The 24,413-nt window shown below is 42.3% G+C and overlaps 1 protein-coding gene across 2 annotated transcripts; it reads right to left on the bottom strand.

Moving 5' to 3' along the window:
• Nucleotides 1-815: 815 nt before the first annotated feature.
• MMRN2 (multimerin 2) lies at nucleotides 816-21,401 on the bottom strand. Of its 2 annotated transcripts, XM_010714182.3 has the most exons (7): nucleotides 20,822-21,400; nucleotides 10,270-10,392; nucleotides 9,241-9,347; nucleotides 7,861-7,926; nucleotides 6,435-6,608; nucleotides 3,449-5,350; nucleotides 816-1,322 (listed from the first exon to the last, which is right to left on the bottom strand). In XM_010714182.3, exons 1-7 carry the CDS (start codon nucleotides 21,100-21,102, stop codon nucleotides 934-936), a joined length of 3,042 nt encoding a protein of 1,013 aa, XP_010712484.1. In that variant the 5' UTR covers nucleotides 21,103-21,400; the 3' UTR covers nucleotides 816-933. The 2 variants fall into 2 exon arrangements, with proteins under 2 accessions (XP_010712484.1, XP_019473004.1); XM_019617459.2 differs by lacking the exon at nucleotides 6,435-6,608 and having other exon boundaries at nucleotides 20,822-21,401.
• Nucleotides 21,402-24,413: the final 3,012 nt, after the last annotated feature.

Raw genomic sequence — 24,413 nt, 5'->3', positions numbered from 1 at the left:
AAAAAAAAAAGAAGTCATTGCTAATATGTAGTCTGAAATGTTTTTCCTTGATGGTGATGGGAATATCTGCCACAGGAAGGATTCTTTTTTCATAGAATCCTAGAATGGTTTGAGTTGGAAGGGACCTTAAAGATCATCTAGTTCCAACCCCCCTGTTGTGGACAGGGTTGCCAACTGCTAGACCAGATTGCCCAGAGCTCCATCCAGCCTCACCTGCCAGGGATGGGGCATCTACAGATTCTCCTGGCAATCTGTTCCAGTGCCTCTCTGAGTAGATAATCTCTTCCTGTTGTTTACATCTACCTTCTTTTAGTTTAAAGCTGTTACCCCTTATCCTGCCACTATACCCCTTCATAAAGAGTCCCTCTGTGGATTTCCTGTCGGCCTCCTTTAGATACTGGAATATGGCCACGACGTCTCCCTGGAGCCTTCTCTTCTGTAGTCTAAACAACCCCATCTCTCTCAGCCTTTTTCATCCGAGAGGTGCTCCAGCCCTCTGATCATCTCTGTGACCCTCTTCTGGACATGCTACGAGATACCCATGTCTTCTTTATGTGGGGGTTCCCAGAGCTGAATGCAGTGCTCCAGATGGGGTCTCATGAGAAAGGAGAAAAAGAGAAATGAGTTGTAAGTGAAGAAAGCCCCGCAAAGCATCTGTTCTAATTAGGTGCAATTCTCCCTGTGGAAGGAATTGAGAATGTGTATTGATATGTTTGGAATCCAAACCATTAGGTCATCACTTAAAAATCCCATTGCTGCTCATTAGCAACTAATCAAAAGCCAAACACTTCCAGAAAAGAAGCATGAAGACAAACCTAGAGTAGTGCTATGTTTAAACACATGCAGTAGGATTGAATACATCACAGATGAAGCAATAGTGAATTGATCCATTGCATCTATGGAAAAAATATCAGTAAAACACAGTGTTACTGTTCATGTTTTAAATAGTAGGAATCCACTCATTGTTGTCCCAGGTGGACTCCGTTTCTTGACAGTGCCCTGCAGCAATTCGAAGCATACTTTCTCTCCCTTTTCCATTTCTGCCATAGCAAAAGAAGTTACAGTATTTCCATCTGGTGTCTTCCTCTGACTACTTGAGACAGTTCTCTTGTACCCACGGCTAAAAGAGAGTTGTCCTAGTGCTGGTCCTGAACTAAACTCCACAGAGATGACAAACAGGTAGACGCCTTTGTGCGGTGCTTTAAAGTAGCCATGTTCAGGAAAATAGCTGTTTCCATAATTGAGGTATGTTTCGTTAAATTTCAGAGCTTTTTCTTTATCCTTTCTGTCTGAGAATCCCACATGGAATGCTACTGATGAGTCTGAAAAAGAGAGAATAACAGTATTTCAACAACGAGCATTCCTCTTCCCAGCTATTGCTTTTTATTTGCTCAGGAGCCCGAGTCATGATGGAAACTTTCAATTTTTAGATGCTGTGCAGCCAATTAATAATTCTAGATAAAGTCTTTTGGAAACATTATCTGTGATCCAAAACACCTTTCCTCTTTCAGACAAGAGCAGTGGTACTTGTTCATGCAACTATCAAAAATGCAAGGTGAGGAAGACATAAAATTAAGCCAATTCACATAAGGGGAAGAAAAAAACCCTGAAAATATGAAATGCTTTTTGAGTATGAATGCTCTTCTTTTAGTCCTTCTTGCCCAGAGCTGTTAACAGAAGCAGGGAGTTTGTAAAGACACGTGCACCTATGAGGCACTCAGTCAACTACCTGAACCTGTTCTGAAGCCTACTCTCAAATTACATACACTGAGAGATTGAAAGTGCCCAGAACAGGCACAGAGAAACTTTGGCAGAAAACTTGCTTTGTGGGGAACTTATATGCAGACAAGGCTGTGAAATGCTGTGGTTTACAGAAAGTCAGTTGGGTTGCTTCCAATCATGATCTGAGACTGGGGTCTTTCTATTAAGTGTGAGAGCACTGCACTGCAGTCCCCGAAAGCCTGCCTACCTCAGCTGCTGGGATAGCTGCAAAAGGTGGGAGCATTCCTGTTGTTTCAGCCTCATCATCATTGATACGGATGAATAAACTTTTCCAATTACTTCTAACAACCACTCTTGCTATTAAAAAGAAGTGCCGTGTTCATTTGAGCTTCTAGGACTGAAAATTTTGTTAGGAGTTCTGTTTGCATATTTCCAGTAGTTTCTAGGCTGTGATCTGTTTTCATGTGTTTTCAAATTTGTTGGGAAGTTACCTTGCAATTCTCTTTTTTAGAGAAGTAGTCAAGCACAAATAAAAAATCCTGAACTAAAGAAAAGATTTATTCATTGTGATCCTATGACATGAATAGGCTTTTGTTTTTCTATTTTTTTTTTTTTTTCAAGTAATATTTTTACTTTAGGATTCTTAGTAGAAAGACAAACATGCTTTAGAAAATAATTCTATTTTGCTGGCACGTAAGGCACCTTATTCATGGGAAAGAAGCAAAGTCAATAGTAGTTTAACTGCAGGTTTTTGTTCTTGTTTTTAAAATAAAGGCCAGAAATAGCTGAGGGAAAAGAAATGTAGACTGAGGGAGTGACGAAACAGCTGATTATAGAGACGAGGCAGATATCACAGCAAAGCACAAGGCTCAGTGATTTTTCCTTTAAAGTCATTTAAGCTCTCTAGATGTGCATTCTGTTGTGTGGGAAGAGAAAGATTAGATCAGGATCCTTAGAAAGGCATAAGGGTGAGACCAACCAGGAGAGAAAAAATTGCACTCTTTTTGCTGTCCTGAAAACAATTTGAAATATGTTCTTTGCTTATTCATTCTTAACTACAGTTTTGCAGCACAGTTGCCTAAAGGGGCTGATTTTTTGATCTGTGTTATGTGTCCATAGCAAAGGCTGAATTATAAAAGCCAGTGGTAGAACTGTGGCACTTGTAATTACATGGTGCTTTTGGCAAACTGATCCATCAATGCAGTATAAGACAAAAACCTACCTTAGCCCTAAGAGAGAGATTGCACTCTGGGCAGTTCTCCCTGTTCTACTTGCACAAGTTATTGCAGTTAATTTAATGTATCTGACCAGACTGATGAGGGTTTGATGCTTTGAGTATACCCCTTACAGACTGAAATAACTGAGAAAGAAGCAGCAAACCATGAGGCCCAGTGTTTCCCATCAGCTTTTCAAGAGTTAATTCCATAAACATGAGCATCTACAAACAAAATTTGGGTTCTAAATATCTAAGGTTGAATTACACAGCAGCTATAATGTTTTTTTTTCCCTGGTTTTGAGAAAAAATGTACCAGTGTATTGACTTGGTTCTCAGTCGAACAGTTTATTTAGATGGAAAGGCAGAGATATCAAAATATCTCCCTCAAACATCCCACAGGATATCTGGCAGGTTGCAATTTATATGCTTTTGAGAGAATGGGAGTTACTTGCAGCAGGGCCCAGAGAGAAGCTAGAGCTGCACGTGAGCAAGTAAGATAAAAGAACCTACCTTTTTCCAGCAGTTCAGTCTGCACTCTATTTCTTCCACTTACTGTCTGTGTATTTTCTCTCTGCTTCTCAGGCCTTTTTTTGTCTCTTTGCTTGTCTTGACCTTTCTCTTGCCTTCTCACTTTTCTGGTAAGCATTGACTGAATCTTTGCAACATCCAGACTAACATTTGAGGCAAGTAATCCTTCATCGCTTCCAAACAGCTTTTTGAAAATCAGCAGATGCTTTTCCAGCTTCTCTTTAATTGTTGCTAAATCTCCTGAGATAATTTCCACAGAAGTGTTAAGTGGTTCTACTACGTTTGCAATTGTATGATTACAGCAGATACTCATGTCATTTCTGGACTCGTGTCTCTCAATTGCCAGACTCAGATATTTGATGTCATTCTTCAGAGTCATTATGTCATTATACGTTGAGCTATGCAAGGAGTCATCTTTGGAAGCCTCATGATTAGGTTCCATATGTTCTACACTGCTGAGCTGATTAGCTTCATCCAGTACAGAGAGTGTCTGAGTTTCCTGTTTGGGAAGCTTTGAAGATGCATGAACACTGTGATTATTCTGTTGTCCTCTCTCCAAGCGATGGAATCTCTTTACAAGAGATTCTAAAGTCATATTTTGGTTTTGGAGCTTATTTGAGATCTCTTTCAGAAATTCCTGCAGCTGAACTACTGATGATATTAGGGTACTGGGATCTTCCTCAAATAGGACTTCCATAAACTCTTCTCCCAGTAAAGCCTCCAGTGCAGCTTCGTGCCGCATGGCGTCTTCTAAAAGTGAGCCGAAAGAACTGTTGAGGTACTTGATGTGTCTGTGAATTTCTTCATCTTTCTTCTTCAAGAGGCCTATGTCTTCTGAAAAAGATGCAACTTGCAACTGAAGCTGTCTGTTTTCTTCTTGACGGAGATTAAGGGACTGATGGATAAATGGAAAGGCTGAGGAGAGCTCTTCGATTTCATTCCTCAAGAGATCTTTGAAAACAGATTCTAACTGCTTCGTATCCTTTGATTGTTGGCCCTCAAGGGAATAAGTGATGTTCTTTAAATCTTCCTCAAGTATATTGGTGTCAGAAGGTATCTTCTGGCAATTACATTCCTCCATATATCTCAACAGATCTGAATAGTTTTCCTGAAGATTTAAGAGAGTATCATTCATCTCTGATATCTGCCTTTCCATTGCTGCTTTATTTTCTTCAATAAGAACTGATTTCTCCATTAAAGTTATTGAAATATCTTCAGGCCTATACTTGGAGATATTTTTTTTCAACTCCTTAAACCATCTCTCTAAAACTGCAATATTCTGAAAGGCCACATCTGACTCCATGTAGAGCTCTTTAAGCTGTTTTGCATGCCCTGCCAGCATGTCATTTATTTGTCTGATGGCTAACTGTGTAGTTTCATCTTTGGGACTGTGATGCGAGGAGAGTTCTGTTAAATTTTTTTTCAAGGCCTCAAATTTATTTTCAAGATTGTCTTGCTCGTGTTTCATATTTGTTATGTTGTTGTTCAAAGCTAAGTGATGGGACTGCTGTATCTTGTGATGCTTCTTCAGCCTTGTGTCAGTATCTGCCCTGATTATGGTGAGGTTATGCTCAATACTAGCCTGCTGCATTTGCAATTGATTCTCTATATCTCTTCTTATTTGATCAACTTTCAACACATTTTCCTGGACTTTAGATTCGAACTTAGTTCCCAGCTCCTGGAATTCTTTTTTAGGCACAGTGCTCTGTTGGAATCTTTCTATGCTTTTCTTGTTGGTTTCCACATCGTGGGACAGGTTTCTTACTATGTTGGAGAGGTTCTGTAAGCTTCTGTTGAAGCTTGCCCACATTGGGTTCAAATGTTTCCTTAGAAAATTCTCCATGTGGGGAAACAAAAATTGCCGCAGAAGCCTTTCCTGAAAATCTGTTAAAACAAAGTTAATAATAACAGTAATTCTGTTTAAGAAAGCATCTTAATCTGACCAAGGTAACTCAAGGATATATTTTTCTTCAGTAACTGCCATCTTAATTCCCAAAATCTGAGCACATGCTGAATTATTTATAATAGCAAAAATAACCTTATTTAAATCAAGGTTAATGCAAAACATGTTGTGTTTCTGCTTGCAGGCTGTAACTTAGATATGTATTGATTGCCCCATTTAAGTCAGAGAAATACTGCATTTTTAGACCTTGTAGAGCAGTTTTATTAATGGTTGTAATTGCTCATTTTCACAACAGTTCTTATCTGATATGCTCTTGCTTATGCAGTTTTCTCATACCATTATTTGTCTGACGCTTTCTATGATGTCCCTAATGCTTCACAAAGTTACACAGCGTCTTAGCATCTGCACATCCTAGGCAAAGACTCAATAACTTGAAAAATCTATAAGGAGTCTGTATTAGTGTGAATTAGAGTAAGGCTTGATTTTGAACTTGAGCATATGAACTGAGTGACTTGAAGTTCAGGCTGTATCACTAGAAGACGTTTCTGTAAGTCAGTGGTTCAGATTAGCAGTTCAAATTCAGTACTATTCAGACCAAAGTTTCCACTGCAGTATAAAGCAGGAATAATGTTTCAGATAAATGGGCGTACGTTGTATTTTTACTATGTGTACCAATCTGAGATTCAGCACATCAGGCTATGAGTCTGAAAAGAGGAAGAAAGAATACATCTAAACTCTGCATCCTCGTAGAAAAGAAGCCATGGAAGCAGAATAGTAAGCTAAAAAATTAGTGTAAGCAATCTCTTCATTCTGTGGTTACGGCAGATTCTAAAATTTCTGAAGAGTATGAAGAAATCTGCCTTTAATTTAATTTCACATTTTGACTTCTGCTTGGATTTAATTCATCACTTTGTATTGGAATTGCACCCATTTTCTTCTCTCTTTGGAAGCAACCTGCAGACCAAGGGATATTAGAGTGTATTCTGGTTCTCAGGTTCTCCTTCTGATCTGCATGGTCTTACAGGGCCTGTTGACATGGTAATAATTCTACATCAGACCTCTCACCTTCATTGCTCTGGTTCACTTCTAACACCATGCTTGTACCATTGTTTTCAAATATCCTCTGTAAGTCAGCTAAGTTGCTGACTGCTTGATGAATATCACTTTGAAGATCATCCAGTAATGCCTCCTGATTTTGAATGACTTCCAACAGCTCTCTTGAATCCACTGGTGTTGACACTAATCACAAGATTCAAAAAGAAAGTGTCATGCAATGAAGTTGCAGCAACACGTATTCCCACAAGACCTGTGAGCTCTGAGAACACCAGTGTATTTTTTTTTGCTCTGGAAATCTTGCAATGACATTTAGGGATCTGTTGATTTATAGCAGCTTAACTACAGTTTACTTGCAAACGTTTTTTTCCGCATTGATGGAAAATTTATTTAAATATTAATACAAGACCTTCAACCATGCTAGCCACGATGGTGATAAAATATTCTTCATTTAATACCTCCCCACGCCATAAAAACATTCTGAAATAATAATTGCTTTCAAGCCAATTGACAGGAAGGATAGCTAAGCTTTACAACCCAGAATAAAAGGACAGGATGAAGGAGCAATGAAGGTGTTACATTCAAGAGAAAAGATTCAAGAGCATAAGGGTTAGGTGTCACCGCTGGCTCTCACAGAGGGACCCTTTAACTTATATTCCTCTAAATAAATACATGCTAACTTGAGCTGAAGAATTAAAAGTGTATGCTGAGTTGCAGGACCCAGTGTATCTTAACTGTGCCATCCCCGGGACCTCTTCCCTTCCAGGATTACAATTGACTTTTCAAGCTGATGTTTTATAAACTTGAGTCTTCTAAAGCAACTGTTTATTCATTCAGTGCTGAGAGCATAGTGTAAGGAAGACTCTCTTTCAGGGCTGTAATGCTATCCTAAACCCAGTTGCTGGAAGATATTTAGTAGCACTACAAGCCACATCATTTGCCATATAGTGAGGAAAGGTTCTTCTTGGACATTAGATTGGCTAGATAGAGCACCTGAGATAAGAATCTAGGGTATCTCATAACAATATTCTCAAAGCTACTGGTAGTGGCTCTACAATGGCATTTGGAATAGATTTTTTTCCTGGTAAATCTTCTGAAGTGCTTTCCTATGAATCCACCAAGCAGAACAAGGAATTAAACATCCACGCTAATGAAGGGTTTAACACCAGCTGCCACGCTCACTAGATTTAAGTGATGATCAGCCAGCATACTATTGTGAAACTCTTGGCTGAGAACACTCATATAGTTTTATAGCAAAAACATGCATAGATAGCAGTGAACGATGCATAGTTATGTAAAAACTTTCCCAAGTAATGCTTTCGCTAAAGATATTATCCATAGTTTATCATGTTAAGGGAGCAACTGAAAATCTGTCTTTTGCTCAGACAGTGACTTGAGATGGAAGAGAATGGCAAGCAATGTAAGTTCAAGAACATACTGTGGTTTGAGGACTCTTCTTGTCGTCCTTCAGTTTGACTTCTCGGTGCTGGAATGACATTAGGATCTGCAATTGAGATGTGATATATCTGTGAAAACACTTTAAATGCAGAGATTAATGCAGTTCAATAAGGCAAGAATGTGCAGTTTCACTTGCAGTGTGACGGATGTGGAGACTGGCTTCTGCAGAGCAGGTTTCTTAGGATAAGGAACATTGTGTTGGGAGAATTTCACTTGTGGTACTGCACCAAAATGCAACACCTTGTAAATGATAACGCTGTGCAGTAGGGATGTGGTTTTTAAATTCATACGGAGTTACTGATCATAAGAAGTTAGTCTGTTACAAATAGATGCTTTTCTCTGGAGAGTCCTATCAAAAGTTCTGCAAATTCCTCTTTCCTGTTCCAGTTACGTGAATGGTCTGGTATTGTAGCACCAGCTACAGTGGGTGGAGCTGTACCAACAAAGAGATAAAAATGAAGCAATTGGTTTTGGTCTGTGAGCATAACTGAGTAGAGACTAAGCAAAACACATTGTATTTGGTAATAGCCTTCTATCATCATAAATAGAAGCCAGGCTGATAAATTACCTTAGAGATAAGAACTGTGGAGAGGAGCTATCTGCACAAAAAACCTAAGCCAATAGAGATATAAACAGGAACTCCAAACTTTTCTGAGGAGCCTATTAGGGTAGGTGAAATGGAGCAAGATTTTCGTTTGAATGTTTGACTTCTTTGTTTAACGCCTTAATTACTATGGAGAATTATCTTTTTATTTCAATATCGGTTCTTCCACTTTTGAATGAAGCGTTCTGTTAAATCTTCTGAGTGTTGTGAAGCATTGCACTTTTTAAACCGTGCTGTTCTCCTCCCCCCCACCCCCCCATGCACCCTTTTATTTAGCAGCTGCTGCCATCAATATTCAGCAGTACAGGGAGCTGTGGTGGTTCATGGCACAGAAAGGCTTGCTTTAAACTGGACGCTTGGCAATTTCCCCCCAAAATTACTTCATCCTCTAAACTAATTCTTTGACATATCGCATGCTGGTGTTACTTTCTTTTATCATTACTTTCTATGTGGATTTAGGCAGAGATGGAGACTTCATAAGCTTCATAGATGGAGTTTTACATGTGTCAGCTCCCCCGGTAAACCAATGCTTCTCTCCAAGCGTGAAGATTAGAGGAAAGTGTTGTTGCTGTTAGCCTTGTTTAAGGCTAATTACACCTCCTTCCTGTTGCAAGGCATCAGAGATTTGGGGCATAGCATGCCAAAGAAAATAAAGCATCAATTCCCAAACCAGAGGAACAAATAGGTAAGCTGTTTTTTGCCACAGTGAATGTCGTTTAGTCTTAATTCTTATGCACGCTCTCTGGCTTTCCTTACCACGTTGTTCACAATCCTTCCCAATAAATCCAGGGCAGCACTTCCACTGCAAAGACTTCAGAACCTTCTGTTTCACTTGATAGACTGGCTTCAGGGCTGTCCTGTACCTGGGGAGCAGGGTCCAGGTGTTAGTTTCCAAGTTATGGTCAGCTGGTATCACGTGGGGCAAATCCACTGACTAACTGTAGGCTGGTGCCAATGGTGTCCTAGATAACTAATGCAGAATGTGGTTAAGAAGTTTGTCGTAAATTTTATCATTACTGCTCAGTAAAACATGTTAGCAGCAGTTGACAGCAATATCATTTTCTGCATAAGATTGGTTTTCAGAACTGCTGTTTGCAACAGGAGGTGTGTGCCAATTCATACGTGCTGGCAGAATGTACCTACTGTTCAGGTAGCAGTCTGCATTGGTCTACCTCACCCCCCTCCTCTTTGTTGTCCTGTAGGGATTTTTGTCCAACATGTTGCAGTAATCTGACAGGAGTCTCAAATAGATGTTACAGCTGGCAAATATCCATAATTATCAGCAACAGAACTCTAATATTTACTGTTACAGAGCCATCCTACAGGCTTTCACCTGTGCTCTTTGGGCAGCCAGTCCTTCTGAAATAAGAATAATCCCTTGGGCAATTGTGTATCTGTAACTATGAATAAGTCTCACTGATGGTCACAGGCAGAGCTTTTTGGTGTTTTGTTGTTGTTTTTAAGTTGTGTGTGTATAATTAGGACCCGAAAATTGTGAAAAAGATGTGATTGTTTTGGGTTTTTTTCCTAAATTAATGTTGATTAGAAAAATCACTTAATCCCCTTGTAGTCCTATACTTGATGGTTTTTAAAGGCAATAATTATCCCAGGTTGCTTAAATGCCTTATGATAGGTACGTAAATCAGACATTACCTCACCCTGGTATTGAATTAAGTCAGTGCTTGATTTGTTTTAAAAACGTGCCAGTAAGTAGTTCTGAAAATCTAATTTAGATACTTCAGAGAATATCCTGTTGTCTCTAGTGGTTTCATCTAGGGAACTTACATGATCTTCTGGCAATCTGGAGCTCCGTTTGGGCAGGGCTGCTGGGAGTTGACAATGTACTTCTCCTTCATGCAGGCTTCAATGTATGTCACCAGACGAGACTGCATGAAAGAACACCAGTTCCTATTGGGGAAGAAGAGGAATTTCAAATAGGTCTTTTAAAGTTTCTGCTTGTAAAAGTGTCACAGAAGGGTGAAATGTAGAGGAGCTTTGTTTTTTAGGCTGGATGATGAGGAAAGTGAAAAATATTTGCTAGCCTCCCCCTCCTCGACTCTCTGTTCCTTTGTTTTCATTTGGGATGCTTATCAGAGTTTCTAACAGAAGGGTTGATTGTCTGAACTTTGACGCATTAGTTCCATTTCCAGCCTTTTCATTCAGCAGGAGAAATTTCCAACCCATTATAACCTGCAGGTTAATGTTGCTTTAAATGTCAAACTGCCTGGATGGGCATGTTGCCATTTCAGATGCCTCACGACTGACTCATCAGGTCTAGACTGAGTGCTTCTGGAAAATTAATCCTACATAAACTCAGTTAATAATCGGTGTCTTCCAAAATATTGCTACGTCTGATCGGTTACTGGGCCATCTTGATTTTTGCATCCAACCCCTGGTTCCATCAGATCATCAGTTCTGTAGCACTCCTTTGATGGCCTCTAAGGGGTTTATGTCCTCCTTATATTGCGGTGCCCAAACCTGCACACAGTGGTTGAGGTGAGGCTGCACCAATGCAGAGTGAAGTGGGGAAAAAGGATGTGCAAGCTTTGCTGGGTCAGAGAACCTGCAGGGAGATGAGATGTTAATAAACACCGTGTATCTCTTTAAAGCCTGGAGGGAAAATAGAAATAGAGAATAGAAAGTATTTTGTGTCATTGTGCATATTAGTAAACTCCTTTTCCACAAGAAATCAAGACTAGTTTTTCAAAACAAAAGCAGGATCAGGTCTTGAACAATGCCAGTTGTATCCACAGGGTATTTGGAAGGATCACGAGGTATTCCAAAGGTTTGTGTTAAAATGGAGCAGAGCATTGTGTGGGGGAGAGGTGTGCCTGATAAAGAACAGCTGAACTTTAGGCAGTATATTTTTAAATGGGAACACGGGAACTAAATCTCTGATAATCAGCATATATGGAAAAAATTTGCCTTTCTTGTCTGAGTGCAGAAACAATGGGGAACCGACTTGAGCACGAAAGCAGAAGCTGTGGTCATGGCAGCTGGGAGAGTAGCGGGGCAGCCAGGAGAAGGGAAGGAAACTGGAGAGGAAAAGCAGACAGCCTGGGCAAGCTGGGCAAGTTCCCCACACTCACTGCAGCCAGCTTCTCAAGGTACAGCATGGCTGAGATGTCAGCAAGCACACCTTTGTGGGCAAAGCTGGTCAGTTCTTAGAGACGGGCATGAAAGCTGTGCAGAAGCAGTCTGCTGCCACTTTTCTTGTGGTTCCAAGCCAAAATAGCTGTCCCCTGCCATGTGCCCAGCAAGCCATCACTGTGAGTGGCTTTTGCAGCTCAAATCCTTTCTGCTCTTTTTTTTCTTTATAGCAAAATAACCTGGCTCACGCACGCTGCTAGCCAAGCAGGCACTGGTGCCAGGTGCAGGGCCTCAGACCTGCCCAGTGGGGTGCCTGCCAGATCCCAGCAAGGGTCCACATCCCATGTGGAAATCACTTTTTCAAATATGATTATTTTGCTTTCATGTTTTGTTCTTTCTTGATGAAAACAACCCACGCCCCATGAATCATCATCTGTGCCGATTCGTTTTTCCCACTGTGTGTGGCTCCCAGACAAGTCCTTTTGGTCACATAAGCCTTACAAATCTACACGAAATGTTTACATGCACAAACCTGTGTGAGCAAGATGAGTGTTTTACTATTGCAGATATAAATGCACAAACACATTTAATAGAAAATAAGAAGATTCTTTTCAGAACCTGCTACCATGCTGTAGGTATCTGGTGGGCTTACTTCTAGGTTCTCACCCATAGAAGAGAGTTATGTTGTGTCAGAAATTGACCCCAACCTGCTGCTTGGGTAATTATGCATTATGTAGGACATATAATATGAAGCAAAAGGAATTTGACATACTTTGCATAAAAGCTGCCTTTAGTGGTAGTCACATTTCTGTATGTTTGTTTTTTCTTTAGTATCTGCTTGCTAGTTTTCCCTGGCTCAATGTAAAAGTTGATTTGTGAAGCTGAATGGCAATATCATATTATGCTTTGGTTTTAATCATAACAGTTTTTAGTGGATTTGAGTTGGATTCAATTTATCAAAATGTATTATTTCGTTGAGTAAATATGTAAGGCCCATTTTTCCTATCTGCAAAGAGCTGCAATATAGATACATGTGCCCAAAGGTGAAACATTTATTGCAGTATTTTTATATATCTTGTCAAATGCTTCCTTTAAGGAAACTTTGCTATCTACTACTAAAAATACTCCTTAATTGTATTAACCTTGAGGGAAATACGTCATTCCTTAACATTAAAGTGGAACGATTTTAAAGACTTACAGAGGCTTGATCTGAAGTACAGTGAGACAAATGGGAATTCTGCACTGACACCAATGGGCTGTGAAGCCTCAGTGACTGCCCTTTCACAAAGAGAACTTCATTCGGCCTATTTCTGGGACACAGAAGCTTTATGTTCTGCTTCTGTACTTTCTCCCCCTTGTGATTGTGTAGCTTCACTCACTGAGTATACCACCAGCTTTGCACTCTCTGCTTTCATCCTCTTTAATAGGGTTTCCTTTCAACTCCAGCCTCTGTGGCCAAGGAGAAGCTGCTTTGCAAGGAAAATAGGAGAGCTTTATTTCTAGGGTGGGGGATGATGAAGCTTATAGCAAAACTGCAAGTTGGAGCAACACCAAAGTCAGCCCTACAAAACCAGGACTGAGGATGCTTGTTTTGATGCTAGGGATGGTTGGTTTTGCTGTTGTTGTTCTTGGATATTACACCTGCTTTTTCTGAAACACAGCAAAACACAAGCAGTTCTGTTTGTGATGTCAGAATTTGGTCAGACATCCTGCTATCACAGCAGCAGGACAGGAGGTAAAGCAAAGTGACCATAACTTTGTTACAATGAATACAGGGTTGGTTCTTTTCCACGCAGTGCTACAACTGATAAGAGCAGCATGATGTTAGATGAGAATAATGTCCCCCAGCACAGCCAGGTACTTCATTTTTATTGGTGGTCTCCTGCTTGTCACTGTAATGCATCATTTTAGACAGTTGCTGTGTCAGTGGAATTTTTGCCTGAACAAAAGCTGCAGGATGTTGTTTTTCCATGAGTTTTGTTATTCCTTTGTCTGTGCTCATGCAGCAGAGCTGTCCTTCACATCAGTTTCCTCCTGTTTCTGTTCTCAAGGAAGGCAGTTCCTATAATTACTTTGAGAACTCCTGCCCAGCGAATCGTGACTATTACTGACAGAGCGCAAGTCTTTTAAGGCCCACAACTCTTTCCTTTTCTGTACAGTGCAAAAGGCACCAGATATGCAATTACTGCTGCTAAGATGTGCTACTAGATGACAACAGAAGGCTGTCCAGTTCTGGGCTCCCCAGTTCAAGAAAAAGACAGGGAACCTCTGCAGAGAGGCCAGTGAGGGCCAGGAAGGGGGCCTGCAGCATCTCCTGTACGAGGAAAGGCTGAGAGACCTGGGGCTGCTCAGCCCGGAGGAGAGAAGGCTGAGGGGGATCTTATCAATTCTTGTAATTATCTAATGGATGGGTGTCAAGTGGATGGGGCCAGGCTCTTTTCAGCAGTGCCCAACAACAGGAAAAGGGGCAATGGGCACAAACTGGAACACTGGAAGTTCCACACAAGCTGAAAGAAGAACTTCTTTACTGCCAGAGTGACAGAGCAGTGGAACAGGCTGCCCAGAGAGGTGGCGGGGTGTCCTTCTTCGGAGATATTCAAGTCCCACCTCAAGGCTTCCCTGTGTGACCTGCTGTAGGGAACTTGCTTTAGCATGAGGATTGGACTCAATGGTCTCCAGAGATCCTTTCCAATCCCTACTGTGTTTCTGTGACTGGTCTCTGAATTTGAAGTGATTCCCCACTAACTTGTGTAGGCTCCTGACTTATTCCAGTTGAAGCAGAAAAAAAATCAGGCTTTAGCAGTAGAATAATCTGTGTTCTGTTTTTCCCACAGTGCAAAGCACTGACAATGAAAGAGCACTCAGTTTAAAAAAGAGGGAAAGTATTGCATTTAAATTAGTCTAAACTGGGACTGTGCATGTCAGTTTTAAGAAAGACTCATCAGTTAATTCACTGGGGAGTGCCAAAGGGATTAAGTACTTAAAAAGGTGCTGGCTCTCATAAGGAACAAGGTGTGCCCTTGTTTTTAATTAGCAGCTGATGTGTGATTGCTGGTGACCTGTCAGCACATCAATGAATTCTCTGCTCTGCTGAGCAGGCAGCAGTGTGCATCAGCCAGGCAGCAGGAACTACTTCTCCTGTTTCCCTCTTTTCCTGATTATGGGTAATGCTCCTCGTGGGCAGGAACTTTGTGCCTCATGCCTTGAGCATCACTGGTTCTCACTGGGATTTGATGAATGTAGACTGATTGATTTGCAGTTAACCATAACAAGCTCGGCTGAAAGAGCAGCAATGCCAAGCGTGTGGATTTCCTTGCAGTACTACAAGTCTCCCAGTGTCCCATTTTATTCTAGCTGTAATGCCAGTCAGTACATTTTCAGCTGAGGCCTGTCCTGCAGAATGCTTCGTGACTGTAGTGCCATGATGGCTTCCTGAGTAAAACCAGTCCTGAACTTGGATCCTCACAGCAAGCAGCATTTCAGAGAAAGCAGACTTGGCTGCAGTGGCTTTTGAGGCAATCCCACCTGTTGTACAGCTACTGCAGAGAAATTTGTGCAAGAGTTTTCTTCTCTTCGCAAAGCATTCGCAGCCGTTTCCTTCCTTATGTTTCCCTCAGCACAGTGCAAGTTCTACAGCCCGCTCTGAGGGCAGCTTAAACTGGGGTTTCATCTTCTGATTGTTGCAGATAAAAGCGCACTCACTTCATCTTGAAGTGGGATTGCAGCTGGTGTTCCCTGTCAGCATAGCTGTGCTTGTGCCAGCCAGTCAAAGATGCAGAACAAGACAAGGTTCCCAAACTGTGTGCGCTCACTCAGCAGCAAGGCTTGTCCTGATCATCTTTTCTTCCCAGCAAAAGATTTCGGTTTGCTCAGGGCTGGCTGCTAAAGGGCTTGTTTGAGGGTTCACAGAATCACAGAATCACAGAATTGTAGGGGTTGGAAGGGACCTCTAGAGATCATCGAGACAAACCCCCCTGCCAAAGCAGGTTCCTTACACCAGGTCGCACAGGTAGGCGTCCAGGCGAGACTTGAATATCTCCAGAGAAGGAGACTCCACAACCTCCCTGGGCAGCCTGTTCCAGTGCTCCGTCACCTCACCGTGAAGAAGTTCTTACGCACATTCGTGCGAAACTTCCTATGCTGCAGCTTATGCCCGTTTCCCCTTGTCCTGTCTCCACGTACCACTGAAAAGAGACTGGCCTCACCACTATGGCCGCCACACCTCAGATATTTATAAACCTGGATCAGGTCCCCTCTCAGTCTTCTTTTCTCAAGTCTAAACAGACCCAGTTCACTTAGCCTTTCTTCATAGGGGAGATGCTCCAGGCCCTTCACCATCTTTGTGGCCCTCCGCTGGACTCTTTCCAAGAGATCCCTGTCTTTTTTCTACTGGGGAGCCCAGAACTGGACACAGTACTCCAGATGAGGCCTTACCAGGGCAGAGTAGAGGGGGAGGATCACCTCCCTCAACCTGCTGGACACGCTCTTTTTAATGCACCCCAGAATGCCATTGGCCTTTTTGGCCACGAGGGCACACTGCTGGCTCATGGCCAACCTGTCGTCCACCAGGACGCCCAGGTCCCTCTCTGCAGAGCTCCTCTCCAGCAGCTCATCCCCCAGCCTGTATTGGTGCATGCAATTATTCCTCCCTAGGTGTAAGACCCTACACTTGCTTTTGTTGAACCTCATCCGGTTTCTTACTGCCCAGCTCTCCAGCCTGTCCAGGTCTCGCTGAATGGCAGCACAGCCTTCAGGCGTGTCAGCCAATCCTCCCAACTTCGTATCATCAGCAAACTTGCTGAGGGTTGCCACTATACCCTCATAAAGGTCATTGATGAAAATGTTGAACAAGACCGGACCCAGCACAGACCCCTGGGGGACACCACTGGTTACAGGTCTCCAGCCAGACTCTGCACCACCAACGACGACCCTCTGCGCTCTGCCAGTCAGCCAGTTCTCAGGGTTAGGTTCTCAGGTTATTGACCCTCATCTCTAGGAAGGCTTTGGATTCTGTCACTACACTTAAACAAGAGATCCCTTGCTACGTTCTGAAGGAACAAATTGCTACAGCTTGCACTGATGACCCATGTAACAATGGAAATGAGAGAATCTTTTGTATGTGGAGAGCTAGATAACTACTGTACTGAGCTCAGTGAAGCTATGTTTCTTCAGGAACTGCTCATCAAATACACAAATACCATTCCACCTGCAGACGTGCAACTCAGCAAGAGAGTTGAAGATTTCCAAAACTCCTGAAAGGAGCCAAGTGCCAAGTTTTGATAGGAAAGCCACTGCTTCTGTTAGCGTACTTGGCACTACAAAAGCTATTGTTGAGCACTCTGGCCGTTCCACTAGTGTGCAGGATGTCAGGGGCTGAAGATCACATTAAAATGCATTTAATCCAGAAGTTGCTTTATTTTAAGCCTGTGTTCTATTCCCCTTTGGTGGGAAATTTCAGTATCCCATAAACATCCTAAGAAAGTCCCTCTCTAATGTGGAAGAAATAGATGAGTCAGTGTGAAACTGATATTAATCAGATCAATGGATGTTTTCCTGAAAAAAGCAGAAAAGAAAATGGGCTGTTAAGATTGGGCATTGTTTTGACTTTTCCCAGAATAAGAGTCTGTTTTGGTTTCCTCTGCTTCTTTGCACTCTGAAGGATGGGTGCTCCCCCTTTGGGCACCCTGGCTGATCACAGACACCAGCTCTGTGGCTGTCTCAGTGCAGGGCTAAAGGAAGAGGTGCGTGTTTCAGCGAGATAACAGCACTGCTGGCTGACATCAGGAAGCCTTCCTCCCATCAAGAGGTGACTTGACAGAACTGTGTATACAAACCTTGACAGAAGTCAGCATGATTAAGGATCTACTTATTCTGCAGATTTTTGCCTTTTCTATCAGGACTCAGGATGTTTTTTTTATTAGGTTCCTTTCGCCCCCTTGCCCCCCCTAACATTTTAAATGTAAGAAAAATTGCAATAGATGGGAGATTGAGCATCTGATTGTGGATAAAGGAGAAAAGAGCACTAAAATATCTGCCATGATGGAGATACAGTACACACAAGACAGGAGCTACCTGACAGTGATTTCACTTTAGGAAAGAGGAGAATTCTATGACTTTGTCATAGAAAGGGAAGCCAGGTTTAGCTCCTCTGCTTATCCCCACCTCATCACCACTTCCATTTCTCCTTCACTGCGTGAGCCATCCATTTGGGGATCAGCTCTGTCAATGTGGTTACTGAGGGGTAAAGTCAAAAATAGCCTCTGCTTTTTTTTTTCTTTTTACTTTTTTTTTTTTCATGAGCTTATTTTTAATCTGGAACACTTAAGTGATCTGGTTTACAGTGTTACTTGACAGGTCAGGCCAATTGAGGATACAGGGAACTCTGGGCTTTGCTGCCCAAGCTAACATGTCATGGAATTGTACCTTTTAGATGATTCGTTTTTGTTGTTTGTTTTTTTTTAAAGAAATATGAATATTATGCGCATGAAATCTGAGTTGTCAGTGCAATTCTTTGCTGCAGGCAATTCTATGCTGCAAGCACAGGGATTGGATTAGAGCCTGCATGGGAATTATGGGTATTATATACTGTATATTTATGAAATCTATAACTTGTTTTTACTGTTCTCACTCTTCAGCTTCCGTGCCTAAAACAGATGCTAAAGGACTACAGATCTTGTGCTTACATTTCCCTTTTTACTTCTGCTGGTAAGTTTGTGTACTCATGGATCCATTTGTCTCAGCCATAAGGAAGTTTTGTCGTGTCAAACTGATCAATTGCACAAGACGTAGTTTCTGGGAAAAAGGAGGAAAACAGAAAGGTGGTTTCCTGTGGAAAATGAGCTGCTTTTGGTTTTGCAAATAGCACATACAAACACTTGCCAACTTTGAACAAGCACAGCTTCTCTAGAGTGCTCGGATACAAGCAACAGCTGAGATACCAATCTCTTACCTTGCTCTTCCTTTAACAAACAGTTGAAATTGTTCTTTACTATCCACACATTTCTCATTAAAAACTGCCTTATTTTAAAACTCTGATTAGAATAACCTCATTATTCTGAGAGGAATTCAGTAGTAACATAACACATCCAAGCATATGACTGGGCCTCAGTGAGTCATTTCACCTTACATGCTGAAACAGAACCCAGGGAACTCCAATGGCCTGGGGAGTATTAATCATTATGGTCTCCAATTATTCAAATGACCATGAGAAAAACAATACTCATTTATTTTGGAAAGGTCTTAGAATGTTTTGTAACAATCATCATTTCTAACACGTAAGAAAAACAGCAAGAGTTTGGGGGAAAAATCATTAAATGTTGCTAGGAACGTATCACGGAGTTACCATGGACCAGTGGTTGGTTTCTGTCACCCCAGAGCTTTTAGTGGTGTGTCTGGATCTCACCGTGTCTCTTAGTTCCTCATAATTCCCAATGCCTTTTCCCTTGCTTTCCTTGCTCGTTCCTTCAGCCATCTGCAGCAACACTAAGAATTTGGAGCACAGGCACAAGCAGACCTGTGCTGTCTGTTAGTGTATATGCTCTCCCCACTCAATTTTGGGTACAACTTCTCTGAAAACGTTGTATTTCTTTCCTGAGTTGTGCCACCTTTCTGGGCTTGCGCACTCTAATTGCTGTTGCTCCAGCAAAAGACCGAATACCCTGAAGCTACCGGCAGGCTAGATCTTGACTGCGTGTAGTCATCAACGTTGCTTTTTAATAGGGAAGAGCGTTGTGATTTGACTCATTATGCAACCATCTCCTTAAAAGGAGGAAGCATTTCTCTTCTTGGGAGGAAATCAGGATGAGTAACAGCTTGTGCCGAATGGCGTTACACAAGTTGGTGCTGAACAAAGCCACACAGCAAAGGAAAAGATCCTAATTAGGAGAGTATGTTACAGTGCCTTGCTGACCTCTACAAGTACCTCTTTACACTTCTGAATTTTTGTAGCTTTTAGATTGCTATCAGCATTTGAACAAGCCATCAAATGCCTGTCACCTTGCAGTATAGCACACAAAGCCATGGTAATGGTGGTTCTGTTTTGCTTTCCTTGCTCTGCTAGAGTCTGAAATGCATTAACCAGCAGCTGGTGAATTAAGTGTGTGCCATTACTGTCCAACAGAAAACTGCAAGTCAATACTTAGAAAATGATTGGAGGTTAGTGCTATGGCATACAGATTTGTGGGGAGATGGAGTATGAAGGAAAACAGGGCTGTAAGCCCTGCGCTCTACTATATGCAGAAGGGAGGCCTTAATATTACAGGTAGATGAGATCTAGAAAGAAGATGGCATGCTTTTGTTTGTGTGGAAAGGAATTGTGACATGAACGCGGTTTTACAGCGTCTTTCCAGGTCCCTTCTCTCCCTTCCCCAAGAACATTTGAAGAGAAGAATCAGAGCATCCCGAAGCAGTGAGCTGTGAACAGCACTCACCGTGCTGCTGTTCCAGCCGTCCTGAGCAGTAGCCTTCCATCAGTGCTATAAAAGATTCATTCCCTGTCCTGATTGGTTTTCATCTATTTAAAACATTCAGGGACCTACTTACATGCCCTGTAAAACTCACAAAACGCGTAGCGTTTGGAAACCTTTCTGGTGAAGTACGTGCTTTATCTACTCTGAATGGGTACACAGCTAGAGATGATCATGAGAAGCATGTGAAAATACTTTTTTGTTTTCTCCTTTTTCTTTTGGTGGGGGAAAGCTTGAATTTGTAATATCATGCTGATTTATTACTCCTTTCACATTTTCTCCTTACTGTTCCTGTTTTGCTAACATCCCACTCTTCTTTTTCTCATCTTCCTCTTTTCCCCAAGGCCCAGGTCTGAGCTGAGTATGTTCTGGTGATAAGCAAAGGTTGCCACAGTCGGTAAAAACCCCCATTGGTGTGTGAAGAGAAAAAGGAATGAATTTTATCTACTTCTGCTGTGCCTGAAGTAGTATTCTGTGTTATTGTGCTACAGGGGAGCTGCAGGGCACTGCCTCATGGCTTAGCCATGCCAGGTGCATCCAGGCACCACATCCATCCTGCTGTCTTTAGGATAAAGAGTCAGCCACGTCTGTGGTTTCATCCTTCACAAGCGATTATATTTTCTGTTCCTGTAATTAGAACACATTAAACTTCTATTTGGATGCAGACTGATCCCTAAAATCTAATGGTTTTCAAAGAGAAACCTTTATCCATAATGGTCTTTCATCACGTTTATCATACGTGACTCCATCATGAGCACGAACATGCATATTTGGGTACTCACCCATTTTGGGATGGCGGGCTGACAGCTTCCAGCTGCTCTCTTTCTCCCTGGTGTGGGTAGGCAATACTCACAGGGTATTCTGGCACATCTGCCCGGCGCCCTGCTGCCTCCCAGGAGCCCTCTTCTTCCTGCAGCAGAGTCCTCTCCAGGTCTGTGGGGATCTGGTGGCTCTGTGCCTTTGAGCCGTGCATCGGAACATCGTGGTAGCCGTGATGGTCGATGTGCCGGGCCAGCTTAGCCAGTCCTATTGTGTTACAGATGAGCAAAACCTTCACTAGCATTGTGGGCTTTTTTCCCCACCCGATTACACCTGTCTCTTGTTCTTCTCGCTGGAGCGCAGCCTGAATTAGTGCTGGAATGCCCTGGCAATATTCTTTAAACGAAAAGTTGGAAGAAGGAAGGAAAAAAAAAAGATTTGTAACAAAGAGCGGAAAAAGCTTTCAACCCTCCCAGCCAATGTGGAAATGTCCGTGGCCATCAAACAATGTGAGCCTGGTTCCTGTGTGGAATGCCTATAACAGAGGAGGGGGAAAAAAAAAAAGGTGGTAGGGATATAACTTATTCAAGGAACTTCTGAGTTTGGCTGCCTTCTAAACTTATCTGTGAACAGGAACTCGGCTTTTATCAGCTGCCTTCTCCCTCAGGCACAGGAAAAGGATGTTAGCTTTAAAGGAAAGGAAGAGAAAAGAAAGGAAAGAAAATACTGAGTGGTGTAACAGACACTCATTATGGTGCCAGAAAATACCACAGAGCTGCTTGCAAACGTTTACTTCTCCAGTTGAGTGTCTGAAATGCCCTGGCTTGCTCAGTTTTGGTACCTGCAACCTATTGTGGTCATTAACATCTTTGGAGTAAGTTCACAGTGGGGAAAAAAAGATATTATGGACATCCATTTTTGTGTGGCCTCCACAGAATTCTATGCATCTTACTCCATTCCCAGAAAAAGCTGCTACTTTTCGGTTTGCTTGCTGTCATACAGCAGAGTGCATTTCTTTCCTCCCTGCCTCACAGTATGATGCACTCTGGCATCTTTAAGAATAAAATTAGAGTGGCATTATGCTTCCTGACAAAGCAGGTGTGGGTTCTGGTACAGGAGTGCTGGAGCATGTCTGAGAGTGATTGATGAGAAGCGCAGCCAAAGGCTCAGTCCGTCCTGCGGGCTATTAAATGTAAAGCTTTTCTGGAATTGTTCCAATGTCTGCTGAAAAATAAAGCAGGATAAAATCTCTCTAGGATTTTGGAAGGCCTTATTATTGAGGACTTGGCTCTCCTTGTAATAGGTTAGATCTAGAGTCCCCTCCTGCTTCCTCTGTGCATAATGGAAGAACCCAGAAATGCATGGAGACGCCCTTAATGTCTCACAGCTGACACTGCTGGGCAAGGGCACGGACAGGAGCAAGGCAGGGAGAGATTCCTGTCTTTCTAAGGACAAAACCTGCTCCTGCTGCTGCAGTCACTTCTCCAGGGAGATGAAATCACAGACTCTGGACTTAAGACTGAAAAAAGTAAGCAACTTCCCTCTGTTCCTTCCTGCTGCCTTTATTACCTAATTGCACGCATCCTGCTAGAGCACAAGCTCATGTTGGTGTGTGCATATCTTATGTGCTGTTTTTCACATGCAAATGGGAGTTTCTTATAAGTAACTGGATATGACCTAAGCACTGTGTTTGTTTACTTAGGATAGCCCATTGTAGGGAAGGAACTGAAATGAACGGGAGGCAAAACAAATAACAGGTGTAAAACCTGAACTGCTGTAGGATGATGACTTGCAGAACGGTGGTTTTGTGCTGCAGAAGATGAAGATACCCCGTTTGTGACCCATTTTCAAACCCTTCGGTCCTGTCTTTCAGCATGAGCTTTTCCACTTAATCACCCATGGCATCTTTCTTCTTCCAGAATGTGCTGTCTCCAAAGCAGTGAGGCAACGCTTCTCTGCCACCCCAAATGAGACATCTGCTGCTCCTCTTGTGTGCCCTGCAGACTGCTCAGCCATTGCCAGGTTAATCATTTAATGTGACTTTTGAGTAGCAGTTATGAAAAACATGAAAGTATTGAGCGTGCTGGGGACTGACATCTCTGTCCTTGGGTGGGTGTAGCATAGACATTGCCGTGGATACATCTAGGGTGTGAATTATTCAAAGGACCCTCCTTATTAGACAACACTAAGAAAGATTTCTGTTGAATTATTAACTGCTGTGGCTTAGGATCCCTGAATAACACATTCAGATTTTACTATTTGTTCATAACAGTTGCTGGGCTATGACGTAAGTTTTCTGGCTTAACTTCTGTAGGGGAGTGGATATGAGGAGTACCTGCATAGGAACAAAATACGTCTCAACTTTGCCCATTTTTTGATCTGGTGCTGCGGCATAGAACCATGGTAAACAGACACATAAGATCATTTTCCATAACTATTTGCTCTTTGCTTTCTGAGGACAGTCTTTTCCAGGAGAAATCTCCAGATGATGAGAAAGACAAGCGTGCACCAGTAGATGCCTATTCCATATTCAACTACCTGCTTTACTGGAAGCTTGGTATACTTTGCAGAGCTGGGTTCCACTGCTAGAGTGAAAGAAATAGGTAAGATAAAAAAAAATTAAACTATAATTTGGAAGATGTTTTGGCATTAGAGAATGCTCAGTAAGTGACATGGTAGTTCAGTTCAGAGGCATTGGGAGCTGCCCGGAGAAGTTTCCAGCAGCCCTCAGATCAGCTAAGAAAAACAGAGTTGCTCTGTGTTTTGGCATCTAAATTTAACAGGCAAGATACCTGGTTTGTTCCTCCTGTCTTGGTCTCCAGTTGTTATTTCTTCCTTTCCTGTGCTCTTATTTGTGGAATTAATTTTCCCAACATTTCTTAGAAATATTTCGATCCACTTTCAGTCTTAGAATCATAGAATCACTGAGGTTGGAGAAGACCTCTAAGATCATCATGTCCAGCCTTCGATCCATCCCCACAATGCCCACTAACGACGTCCCTCAGTGCCACTCCTCCTCATTTATTGAATGTCTCCAGAGACAGTAATTCCAACACCTCCCTGGACAGCAGGTGCCAATGCATCACCAGTTACTCCAGACTCATCCATGTACCCCATGAACTTTGTGATAACTGTCGCGACTACTCTTGCCTTGTCTGCTAATTGTAACTCTTTACACTAAGCACAGCCCTTAACCCTCTCCCACCGTTCCTGTCCTGAGAGGCCAGCATCCCATTTGCACCTCCAAACGGCCAAGATGTCAAACATCAGCATTGCCTTCTGGAGAACCCACAGAAGAGGAAAATCCCATTTTTCCTCTTGGTAACTCTCTATTCTGCTCAGAGGACAAACCCTTGAGGCCGCAACCTGACAGAAGGCAGAACCAGCAGGTAAGCAGTGCCAAACATCATGCTGGAGAGATGGCTTGTGTTCACTTGGAAAGCAATTGTGCTGGTGATGCCTGGCAGCTTCCCTCTGGAGAAGAAGCAGCTAGAAATTAAATCTTCAATTTCAATTCAGATTATTTTTTCTTCTGCATCTTCCCAGATTCATTGCTACTCTGTAATGCTCTTAAGTCAATATTTTAATTTCAGAATCCGAATATTTAAAAATGGG

Source organism: Meleagris gallopavo, chromosome 8, assembly GCF_000146605.3.
Source record: "Meleagris gallopavo isolate NT-WF06-2002-E0010 breed Aviagen turkey brand Nicholas breeding stock chromosome 8, Turkey_5.1, whole genome shotgun sequence".
In the NCBI taxonomy this organism is placed as follows: domain Eukaryota; kingdom Metazoa; phylum Chordata; class Aves; order Galliformes; family Phasianidae; genus Meleagris; species Meleagris gallopavo.
This window is presented reverse-complemented; position numbering and strand designations above follow the sequence as displayed.